Source organism: Peromyscus leucopus, chromosome 1 (genome assembly GCF_004664715.2).
Source record: "Peromyscus leucopus breed LL Stock chromosome 1, UCI_PerLeu_2.1, whole genome shotgun sequence".
In the NCBI taxonomy this organism is placed as follows: domain Eukaryota; kingdom Metazoa; phylum Chordata; class Mammalia; order Rodentia; family Cricetidae; genus Peromyscus; species Peromyscus leucopus.
This window is the reverse complement of record NC_051063.1, coordinates 112,294,380-112,307,184: the sequence shown is the minus strand read 5'-3', so window position 1 is coordinate 112,307,184 and position 12,805 is coordinate 112,294,380. Positions and strand designations below refer to the sequence as shown.

General features: G+C 40.4%; 1 protein-coding gene across 5 annotated transcripts in view; it reads right to left on the bottom strand.

Moving 5' to 3' along the window:
• The window catches only part of Ankrd42 (ankyrin repeat domain 42), a 46,333-nt gene that overhangs the window by 897 nt on the left and 32,631 nt on the right, over positions 1-12,805 (bottom strand). For 3 of the 5 annotated variants that reach the window (XM_028873459.2, XM_028873461.2, XM_028873460.2), the window contains 3 exons: positions 11,735-11,910; positions 6,680-6,806; positions 3,345-3,489 (listed from right to left, as the gene is read on the bottom strand). In XM_028873459.2, coding sequence (XP_028729292.1) covers positions 3,345-3,489; positions 6,680-6,806; positions 11,735-11,910 — 448 coding nt within the window. Of the gene's footprint in view, positions 1-3,344; positions 3,490-6,679; positions 6,807-11,734; positions 11,911-12,805 lie in introns of those variants that run through there. The other 2 variants (XM_028873462.2, XM_028873463.2) reach the window with 1 other exon arrangement.

Here is a 12,805-nt window from a genome sequence, read left to right as displayed (position 1 = left end):
CTTTCCTTAAATTATCCCACTATCTTTTGCCTCTGGGCTTTTCTTGTTCTCTTACTTCTGTAAATCTTACTCTTACTCCGTGGCTTGCTGTGTAGCTGGGTGGCTGGGTGGCTGGCCCCTGGAGTCTTCCTCCTTCTCTGACTCCTTCCTTCTTTCACTCCTCCATCTTTTTCCTTCTCTCCTCCCAGATTTCTCCCTCTATATCTTCTCTCTGAGTGCCAGCCCCACCTATCCTTTCTCCTGCCTTGCTATTGGCCAGTTCTTTATTAGACTGTCAGGTGTGTTAGAAAGGCAAAATAACACAACTTCCAGAGTTAAACAAATGCAACATAAACAAAAGTAACACGTCTTAAAATATTATACTACAGCCCATTCTGCACTGTTCCTGAAACTCATCATCTTGGTATTCACATGACCTAACACAAAAGAGTCAACAAGTGCTATAGGAGGAGCAAAGGCGAGGATAAGAGCACAACACATGGTCACTGGATGTTGTCATTGCTGAATACTTGTAAATACTAGTAAAAAAAGGCTGTGCATACCAGTGAGCCTGGGGCAGGCTACATGCTCACGAATGGTTGGCAGACACTAAATAGGCTCCATGGTTCGGTTTTGTCTTATTTTTTTGGTTTGGATGTTTTGTGTGTGTGTGTGTGTGTGTGTGTGTGTGTGTGTGTGTGTGTGTGTGTGCTTGAAATTTGTTTGGTTTATATGAAGTGGAATGGGGGTCTGGAAAGAGTAGGGGGTGGGGAGGAATATGACCAAACTACACTGCACAAAAATTTTTAAATAAATTTTAAAAAGAAAATGCCTTATTTAGGCAAGACAGCTGTGAACACAGGTGTTCCTAAAACAGCCTTTCTGGCACATGTCCTTGGGAAGAGCTCATGACTAGAGTTACTTCCAAAGGTATTCCTGCCCATGCCATTGCTAACTCTTGAACACTAGCATGTGAACATGGAAGCTGCTACTATCCAATACAACCTGGAAAAACAAAACTGTGCTTCCATACCCTTCCCTCTGCTCTGTTCCTGAAACTTAACTTGGAATGGTCTGAGTTCTTAAAGACAAAATCTGTCAGAATTGTCCACAAGTCCCATCAGAAAATGAGAGAGAATGGCTTACAATGGCAGTAACAGCGATGGGGAAAGCACGCTTGGATTTGGAGCTAGGCAGATGAAAACACAGCCATCTAACAGACTGTCGTAACTTTACAAACTGTTTTATCTGGCACTAGGTTTCTCAATTAGCATGCTAAGCAAAAAAGGCTTGACATTAAGCCCAATATATAATTAAATCCATAATACCTATTATTGATGATGACCAAGATCTCAAAGTATGATCTTATGAAACTTAAATTTCAGTACTGTGGGTAAAGTGGTCAACCTTACTAAAAAAGTGAGACACCCTCAAAGCAGTATAAAGTGCTTAATGGGAAGAGTATCTGTGGTTAGGAGCCTTGGGACAGAGTAACAGATGACTCCTAGGGGCTTTTATGGGCGAGATTTGATACGGGACCTTGAAATGGAAGAACAAATGCTTGGTGCGGGGAAAGTATGTGCTAAGTTCGAAAAGGCTCACCTACATAAGAAGTGACAAGTATAGGGCTGATAAGGTAAGTTGTCAGAATCCAAATTGAGGAATCCACTTCGTTCAAAGATTTCCAGAAAAAAAAAAAAAAAAAAAAAAGACAGGAAACCAAGCTGTTTACTCAAATGTACTTGGGTAGGGAAAGACTAGATACTAAATTCTGTGCTAAGAGTTCGTGTATTAGGGCAGCAGCAAAAAGCTGGTGAGCCACAGTTTATGGTTATAGGGAAAGAAATCTAGAGAAAGCCTCAGGAGTCCAAAACTGCTAAGTGTAGTGGTGTACACCTTTATCCCAGCACCTGGGAGTCAGGGACCAGCCTAATCTACATAATGAGTTCTGGGCCAGATACGGCTATATAGAGACCCTGGTCAATATAAACAAATATAAATAAACAAACAAATAAATAAATAAATAAAGTAGAAAAATAGGCAATTAAGAAAATAGACCTGGGGGTGAAACTCTGGTCTTGATGTTAAGTTTGGTTTTAGACTGTTTTAAATTAGACACTGCTAGGAATTTCAGATGGAAATAATCAGCTATAGGTCTGAACAAAGGAAGGGAGCCCTAGTGAGAACATTATACTAAAGTACAAGATACTCTTTGTATACAGAAGTGGAGATAAGATCAGACCAGCCTGGGCTACCTAGTGCATGTTAGGTCTGGGGTATCATAAGACCCTGTCTCAGGAAAATTATAAGGGGTTGGGGAGGAAGGAAGACATACATACAAGTATGTGTCACAGATAAATGGAAATTTTTTTCTACATCTCATGAACTAAACTGTTAGCAGAGGCTTCATCTGGGGAACATTTATCTGGTTTCAACATCTTGCAAGCAACTCTATTATGTCACGATCCCTGAAATGATTAATAGGCTAATGATTAGTTTGGATAAAATAAAGCCTGGGAGTTTGTTACAGATCAGACAAGGTGACAAAAGTCTAAACAATTTATCCATGGCAACTGAAGAAAAAACTGCTGTAAAGGATGAAAATATTAATGTTTCTCAGTCCCCATAATGTCAGGATAAGCTGTCCCCAGAGCCACATCACAGTGTGTTTTCAGACTGTTTTCCTGTGTAACAGCCCTGGCTGTCCTGGAACTCACCCTGTAAACCAGGCTGGTCTCGAACTCAGAGCCCCACCTGCCTCTGCTTCCCCAGCCTGGGATTAAAGGTGTGCCCCACCACACCCGGCTCACAGCGTCTTTTTTTGCAGAAGACCCAGAAGACCGGGAATCAAAGCCTAGTCAGTCTACTGAGACTGAACGGCTCTAAGTTCCCTGCTGAAAGAGAAACTATTTTTCTGTCCCCATTCCATGCTTCTTGTTTGTGCAGGTGTTGCTGATATGGGACTTTGTGGGGAGGTTGTTTCTTCTACTAGAAAAACTGACACTGGATGGAAACACTATTTAATTTCTTTTTAAATTTAATCACTATTTAAATTCTTGCCCTTTTGATTTTGGCTTTTTTTTTTTTTCATAACAAAAGTTATGTATTTGAAACTCAAAATACAGCTCCAGACAGTAAAAAAAAATACTCACAGTGGCAAAGAGTGTCAAATTCACAATTTTGATGTCAGTTCTAGAAAGTATTGTTAGCTCTAGTTTGCAACACAAGTTCAGATAGGCCAAAAACTTACCCACATCAAAAAAGATTACAGACAGAATTCAAATTCTGCCCCAACTCAAAGCTCAAAACCTTAGGCTCTTCTATATACCACTTATCAAGAAAAAGAATGTATTAAGAACACCAACCATAGCCACGACACTGGGGACTTGAATTTTCTCCAGCGTTTCCTTGAGTTGATCCACCTCTGCTCGGTATTCGTCCAGTTGACTCTCTAACTTTTCTCTGCGAAGTCGTTCATAGGCCAGCTGGTCCTGCAGCTCTTTGATGGTCCTAGCAAAAATGTTTTCTCAGTCAATCATGATTTACATAACAACTATTTTTGTTAAGTGTGGAAAGCATCTATACTTTGAGTTTAAAGCAAATAAAATCACTTATTTGTCAACTGTATTTAGGGTCTTATATGAATCAGCAGTGATTTAAGTACTGGGAATGAGTAGTGACCAAGAAATAAATAAGCAAAATACATGGTATGCAGGAAGGTAACAAGTACTAAGGGGGAGAAAAATAAAGCAGGAAACAGTAATAGAAAATGTGGAGCAGGTGATTAACACTTCTGTGCTAGTTAGTTTTTTGTCAACTTGACACAAGCTAGAGTCATGTAGGAAGAGGGAGCCCCAAATGAGAAATTCCTTCCATCAGACTGCCCAGGGGCATGCCTGTGGGACATTTTCTTGATTAAAATGAATGGTGTGGGAAGGCCCAGCCAAGCTCACCTGGACAGGCAACCCTTAGGGTATAAGAAAACAGGCTGAGCAAGCTCTGAGGAGCCAGTCAGTGAGAGCTTCAGTTCCTGCCTCCAGGCTCTTGCCTTGAGTTCCTGCCGTGGCATCCCTTTAACAGTGTGACTTGGAAGTATAAACACTTTCCTCCCCCCAAGTTGGTTTTAGTCAATGTTTCATCACAGCCACAAAAAAGCAAACTAGGACAGAAGTTGGTATCAGAGTGGGCTATTGATATTGTTAGGAACAGGCAAAAACACCTTGTCCTAAGTACTGCTATTTTGATTTCAGACTCCATTTTACTTGTAGGGTGAAACAAAGTTCACATCCCCAAGTCCTAGGGGAGCTGGGGACCTTCTAATAGCTGACCCACCTCCTCCTTTAACATTGAAATAGTCTGTTATGCATCTTTAGTTCTCTAGAAACATTATGGCTGTTCCTAACAACATAAGGAACAAATGAATCTGATTGGTTAGACTGAAAAGCTTACATTGTATGTCATTTAACAGTGATGGAACACATAGGGAAAGCCCCCAATCTTTGAATCCTGATTGGTGGAAAAATGTAACTGTAACTTGGCACAGATGTTTGTGGGGTTTGCACTTAAATATTTGCTGACATGAACATTTGGGGACAAAGTCAGCTCCCCAGTCTGTACTGTGGTCTCTGACCAATTAGTTTCTGTAGTACTGCCCTGAAATAAATCTTGTTTTTCAGAACCTGTGTCTGCTTGGGTTGATTCAGAGCCTTGGACCCACAACATGGTGACAGACATGGCCATGTTGTTCTGAGGAGCACTGTGGAAGCTTTCAGAACTTTGGGCTCTAAGTACTAAAAGCTTAATGAACTGTTATAGGAGCTTGGAAGTAAGATGAGTAAGTAAGCTTGGTGAGAGATGTAGGATGAGCTGTTTCTGAAAGAAGCAGAGACTCTGTTGGGGCCATTCCTGTGATCTATCTGAGCTAAGATCTATGGAAACCGGCCTGTGCTTCACTGCAACAGTGATGCCCTCAGCTAGGGCTGAAGAGTCAGCTGTGACTAACAAGATCCCAGCACCACTGGAGGAAACTGGGTTTGCTGGCCTAATTAACACCGGTTAGCTGAGGTTGAGGAAGCCCCTGTGATTAACAAGAGGTCAGAATTACTGAGGTGAAATGTTCTGGCAAGTATTTCCTCAGAGTCAGCATATGGAGGCTGTGGTCCAGTCGTAGGTCAAGGCAGCATCTTAAGCCAGAAGTTGAACTTGGTAACACTTAAGACTCTCGGCATGTGGCACACGCCTTTAATCCCAGCATGCAGGAGGTAGAGGCAGGCAAATTTCTGTGGACTATATAGTGAATTCCAGACTGCCAACGCTACATAATAAGACCCTGTCATTACTTTTTTTAAAGTAACAATTTATGTGTTGTTTTGTTTTAAATCAGGATCACTCCATTTAGTGCTGGCTGTCCTGGGACTCACTACGTAGACCAGGCTGACCTCAAATCACAGAGCTCTCCTGCTTCTGCCTCCCAAGCACTGTGTGCCACCATGCCAAGAAGAAGGGAAGAAACCTTTTAACTCTTAAAGTGTTTTAATTTTTAAAAGATGTTAGGACTTTTAAAAGTTCTGTTATGTTTTATATTATAATATTAACATGAGATCTTAGGGATAAACAAGAAAGGTTGGTTTAATAATTACATATTTGTGCCAAACTGACCAGGGTCAATTGGGCTGGTCAGTTTTTGTCAATGTCACAAAAGCACATCTGGAAAGAGGGAACAACAAATAAACCCTTTCCCCCTCCAAACTGGTTCTGGGGAGTGTTTTATCACAGCAACAGAAAGGGCAACTTCATATACAGTGACTAGGGAGACTTTACTGAAAAGAGATTTAAGCCACGTCCTGAAAAGAATGAGAGAGAAGTGTTTAGACACTGTGGAAAGATCATTCCAGACAGTAGGGAACAAGCCCTAAGAAAGGATTCTGCCTAAGCAAATACAAGAAAACTACAGGCTAGCATGACTGGAATAGTTTAAATAAGACAGTCATGTAGATTAGCGGTAAAGAGAACCAAAACAAATACAGCCTCTCAATCAGAGCTTTTATGAGTAAAACAGGAAGCCAGGAGGGGGCTTGACATTGCAACATGATCTCGTTTAAGCTTTCCTATGATTTTTCTGGACGTTGTGTTAAGAACAAACTACAGGGTAAGAAGTATGGGTAACAGCAGAGGTCAGTGAGTTGAGACACCTATGAAGAAAATGTGATAATTATCCAGATAAAAGATGCTGTGACTTGAACCAGAGTTTCTGTCTCTATAATTGAATGGTGAGGATAGCATCCTGGGCCTACAATTTAGTGAACAAAGAAATGGATTTCATAATTTTTGATTGGGAAGTTCAGCCTAATGAGAATGTTTACAGACCATGTCACCTATGCTGGCTGAAGGATTTAAAATAGCTGTGATCTCAAGAACTCCATAAATAATGCCAACTTTACAAAATGAAAGTAGTTTGGAGGACTGGAATCACAATGACATGAGTATGTTTAACACTACTGAACTACACACTTAAAACTGCTGATATGGTAACTTTATGTTAAGCCTATTATTTCACAACTTTAAAAACATCTTAAAGAACTCAGGAGGGGAAAGAATGGAACCTAACTCTAGCAGAATGAAAGAACACGTTTCCGGTAAGAAAGCCCTACGTGGGATTCATAGGTACTGAAATACAAAGCACTGGCTTTAAGGACCCTACTTCTCAGCCTCCAGCTGTTCTTTCCTCTGCTGTAGATCCTCTTCTGTTATCCCACCCAAGTGTTTGAAGTTACTCTCAGCGATTTCCAGAAGTTGTCTCAATTCCACAATTTTCTTGTGGGCTCTCACTGAAAGACAGTTGAACAGGAACCTAATTTAGACAATAGCACATATTTAGACAACAGCACATATGCTTACAGGATGCTGACTCTCTCTCAACATTTTTCCTTCTTTTTCTTTGCAACAGCCTTTTTAAAAATATTTATTTATTTTATGTGTATGAGTGCTTTGCCTACATGTATGTCTGTGGACTACATTCATGCCTGGTACCTGTGGATGTCAGAAGAGGGCATTGGATCTCCTGGAACTGGAGAACAGATGGTTGAAAGCCTCCACATGGTTGCTAGGAACCAAACCCAGGTCCTCTTCAAGAGCAAAAAGTATTCTTAACCACTGAGCCATCTCTTCAGCCCCATTTGCTTCTTTAATAAAACCATGTCTGCTGTTTATGGAAGGACTTGATGGAAGTGTGGTATATATGCAGAGGAATAAATATCAGTGATGCAAGCAATGAAATGCCTAGTTAGAAGATTCTTTATCTGCTTTGGAACATGTACCAGATAATTATGATACTGATATTATAGGCATGATGGCTTAAAGAAGCTTAGTAGTGTTTTAAGATGAAAAGTAAGTACTAGCCCATGTATTATCTACTGCATGTCAGAAAATTAGTGCAAGCTCATGCCAGCACCTTCAGGTTCTCCCTTGATTTAACACAAAATGGAAGGATCTCCCATGTCCCTGGAAAATAAGTCTAAGACTGTACTGGGAGCTTTTAAATATTTTTAGAGGAAAAAAATCTAGACATGAATTTCAATTTTTTTTTTTAGAAAATACAGTTTAAACACAACTATATATTCCAACCAGAATAACTAAAAGCACCCTCCAAAGATCAAAAGGAAGGACGAGAACTGACATTTTCTGAGCCTCTGCCATAAGCTTGGCAATTCTTATTCTTTAGAGTATGAAATGAAGTCTTATAACAATTCTGTCAGGGTAGCAATATCAACATTGCTGATTTTCATAGATGAGGAAACTAAGATTCTGATAGCAACAGAGCTAAAAAGTGATGACGCTCTGATGTCTGAATCCATTGCCTAAGACCTACTGTCCACTCACTACATAGCTGCTTGTGCTTAGATTAGCCTCAACTCAAACACTTCCTTCTAACTTTCCTCACCACTCAGAGAGCCACTGAAACCATCCTTCTCATTCACTAGAATAAACCATGGCTCCCTGACCAAACACAGAAGAAACATCAAGGTTACATGGCATGGAAATACTCCCTTCCAGATGCGGTGACAAGGGCATTATATAAAGAAGTCTGAAAGCCTATGTCCACTTGCTGGGTGACTTTGGACAAGCAACTTAGCATCTCTAAACCTAGGGCGCTTTATAAATCAAATAATATGATATTCTATCAGTGTTTCTTAAGAGAGAACACAGATATAATCATTGCCATACACTTACTGTGATCAATGGAAGTTTTATAAACTGTAAAGTTCTACATAAATATAAACCTTTCAATATTGTAGAGTCAAATTTCTGGCAGAAGAGTTAAGATGCCAGTAGCTGAAACATCAGCAGAAATGCCACAGAAACAAAATTTGCTCTAATTACCAGACTTTGGTTTAATTCAAAAAAATTTTAAAGCATAACACCAATAGAAACCACAGCCCTACTGGCTTCTGGGTATCTATTTGTGTCAACATGTATTCTAGGAGTGGGAGGAGCAGTCTAACTTAAACTAATTTAGAATGTTTTGGTGGTTGTCCATGTTATGGAATGCATGAATCTCTCTCAAAATTCACATTAAAGTTCTATATTCCAAGGTGATGTTATGTGGAGATAGGGTCTTAGAAGATGGTTGGGGTTAAATACCATAACAGCAAGGGTACTGTTCTTATGAGATTAGTATCATTAGAGGAAAACACTTTAAATGGCTTACATTCCCATCCATGTTCTTCCCCAAATGCTCCTCACTCTTCCATTTTGAGTACATGGTTATATCAAAGTCAAACTATACCCTTCTCTATAAAACAATCATGTTAGCCTTTGATCTAGGACTTCCAGTCCCTAATTGTAAGAAATAAATTTCTGTTGTTTAACTTTTCCAGTCTCTAGTATTTAATTACAACAGCCTGAGCATATTAAGGCATCATTAAATGTTATCAGATTATCCTCCAAGTGATCATCATGACAATAATTGAGGGGCTAGAAATGTTATACCCTTTCTCATCCTCCAGTCTATTATATCCCCAAAAGTTAGAATGAAAGTCTTTAAACATAAACCAATTAACATGGTTTGAATGACCATGTCCCCAGTAGGCTGTGGTATTTGAACACAAGGTTGATTGTTTGAAGAAATTTAGCGGTGCAGCTTCGCTGGAGGAAGTCACTGGGGTTGGGCTCTGAGAGCTAAAAGCTTCCCATCACGTTGAGCTTGCTCTCTTGTAGACGAATTTCTAAACAGTCTTATTAAATAAGAAACACAGAGCCAAATACAGGGGTGAAAGCCTGAGAGTTCCTGTCTCTTCGCACCTTATATTCCTTTCTCTGCCCAGCATATCACTTCCTGTTTCAGCCTTCCTAGTGCTGGGATTAAGGATATGAGATCCCAAGTGCTGGGATTAAAGGTGTGTGCCGCTGCTGCCTGACCTCTATGGCTAACTCTGTGGCTAGCTCTGTCCTCTGATCTTCAGGCAAGCTTTATTTCTTAGATTATAAAAATCACCACAGTCATGGTATTTAGCAACAGAAAAGTAATTAATATATTCTCTCTGCTGTTAGGAGCACTTGCTGCTGCTCTTCCAGACAATTCAAGTTTGGATCCCAGCACCCACATTTAGTGACTCACAACTTGCAACTCCTCCTTCTAAGGCTTCCAAGGGCACTTGTACTCATATGCACAGATGCACAGATACACACACACACACACACAAACACACACACACTCCGAAGGCTTCCAAGGGTACCTGTACTCATGTGCACAGATACATACATACATACACACACACACATGCACATACACAATTTAAAACAGAAAAAAATATTTTTGAAAGAAAATGATAAACATTTCCATGGTTATTAAAAATCAGTTCAAAAGCGTGGAGAAAAAAAGGATTTACATGTTTACCAATGTAACTCTAGTGCTTAAACACTGCCTGACACATAAACAATATTCAGTAAGCACCTGTTGGATGATAAAGGAGAAATAACTGAGAAGGCACAGTTTCAGAAACATCTTGTAGTACTATGTGGAGTTCAGAATATTTTCTAAAAATGAGGAACTATATCTGGTATATTGCCATAGTCCTGAGCCAAGACTATGAACACAGAACAGATCCACACATGTTGGGTAAATGGCATGCCTTCCTCAAACATTTCGCCCTAGTCAGTAAAGGCAAAGCACAAATCCCACTTTTACAAAGGTTTCCTTTCTACTCTCTCCTGAGTGAATAATCCTTTAAAACTCATTACCATTCACCTAGGTAAGTGAAGTAACTCAGAGTCATCCTTTCCTGCCTTCATCTTCAAACTCCTCGCACCTAGCTCACTCAGCAAATCCCATGACCCCTTTTAAAAGCACCTCCAAATCTCACCATCTCCATTCTGATCCGAGCTATCATCAACTCTCTTCCAAATTAAGGCGACATTCTCCTAACTGACTTGCCCACTTCCATCCTTGCTCTGTGAGAGCAAATGGCCTTTCTACCTTCTAGAAATCTAAGTACACAAACAAGCAGAACCAATCGGATCTTGGCTTGCTTTCTCCATAATCAACCTCTAGATACTGTATGGCTTTACTACTGCTGTCTGGTTAATGTACCAAAGCGTGGTGTGTGTGTGTGTGTGTGTGTGTGTGTGTGTGTGTGTGTGTGTGTGTGTGTGTGTAAAATATATTAAAGGGAAATGCATAGTACTAATGCAAGCTCTGCTGGAATGAATATATATATATATATATATATATATATATATATATATATATATGCAAAACCCCCATACATATCAAATTAAAATAATAAATCTTTACAAAAATATCATTCCCAACAAACCTTGGCAATCGTTGAGATGTTTCTGTGTGTGTGCTAGGGCAGGAGGGAGTTAAAGTCTTTCTATGTAGCTCATGCTTACTTTAAGCTCACTATACAGTCCAGACTAGCCTCAAACTTGTCTTCCTCTTACCCAGTCTCCCAAGTGCTAGGATTATCACTCTTGATTGTCTTTTACAATGTTTATGATCCACTTAAGTATGTCTGTCTTATTTAACTTCTTTAGTTCCCATGTTACATTCTTCCATTCCAAAGACCGTACCATACATCTGTTTATATTTCAATAACTCTTAGGACAAAAACACTAAATTACTTTTCTTTGTAGACAGTGCCATTTGAATAATTTCCAAACACACAGTAAAAAGTAGGCCTTATTGTTAATTTTCTTTATGTGACTGTTGGGAGAGGTCTTCCCTGGAACTGGAGTTACACTAGAAGTGGGTGCTGGGAATCAACCTCTAGCAGAGCAGCAAGAGCTCTTAACCACTGAGCCATCCCGCCAGCCCCAGTGTATTCTTTCCTTTTGCTGACAATGTGTGTGATATCTGTTGTCTGTGTGCACAATTTCATCTGTGTACACGCTCTTTTATGTGCACTCAGGCAAGCACATGCTACCACACATTTGGAGCTCCAAGGACAACCTCTGGTGTTGGTCCTTGCTTTCCACCTTACTTGAGACAGGGTCTCCTCGTTGTTCATGGATGCATACTCCAGGTTACCTGGCCCTCGAGCTTCAAGGGTTTCTCTTGTCTTTGCCTCCCATCATGCATTAGGAGCACTGGGATTACAGAAGCATGCCACTATGGCAGCTTTACATGAGTTCCGGGGATTAAAGTCAGGTTCTCACAGGTGCACAGCAAGCGCTTTTACCCACCGAGCCGTCTCCCCATCCCTGGCCACAGTCTTTCTGAATGGCTAACTCCTGACAGAGGCAGCATACTTACTTCTGGCCTTTGCTTTGTCTGCATCACTCAGACATAAGTCATCCTTGGCGTCGGTGCTTCCCTCAACACCGTGTCTCAGGAAAAACTCGGTGTGACTGTCATCAATTCCAATCTCATCATCTAGCTCATATTTCTGCAGCCCCTCTAACAGTTTCACTGCTGCCAAATGGGCAAATCTGTAGAAAGGAATTAATAATTAACCAGATTCCCAAACTGCCATACATTTAAACCGCAGTTCATACTTAACTTGGGCAATTCCACCATATATGCACTTCTATCTACCCACCACCAAGCAAGGAAGCAAACCTGCAGCTTAAGGTCAGTGAAATCTGATGCACACTCAGCTATGTGGGAACCTCAGCTACTGACTACTATAAAGTACTCATACTGAGATGTGATCCCATAAGTGCTGCTGCTAAAATATACTGGGAGAAGAGATCCCATAGTAGATGAATATTTGCTGTGCCTCCAAACAGAATGACTCTAGTGAATACAGAGCCCAGAACCATCCTACTGGATTCTCTATTTTATTGCCTTTTCTTAGCCCAAGATAGGTGACAGAATTAATTCTGGTTCCAGTTTTCAAGTTACCTATAGTTCTTACCATACTTACTCTTCATCCTTCAACCCAAAGCACCTGGCTTGGTTTTAAAATTGAAAGGAACAATATGACCTTTCCTTCTGTTGTCTATTCTCTTTGCTCTTTCTCATATTTCATGAAGCCTGTACTAATCAATTTTTGATCTCAGAAACTTTTCTGTTGTGAATGAATGGAACAAGCATACTTTCCCACAGTGTTGTTAACTGAACTATGATGTGATACTGTCTTCTAGGACATGGAGACTCACCACACACTAAACTCTATTTTCTACACTGTAATAGTGTGAATGTGCAGTATTTCCAGACACTCGTGTTTCGAACGCCAGCTCAGATTCCCAGCTTGTGGTGCTATGTGGAAGGCCTTTAAGAGACAAAGCCTGGCTAACAGACATAGGTGGCTAGGGAAAAGGCTTTGAAGATTATACCCACCCCTAGAGAGCCAGAACTGTCTGCTTCCAGCTTCCCAGCATG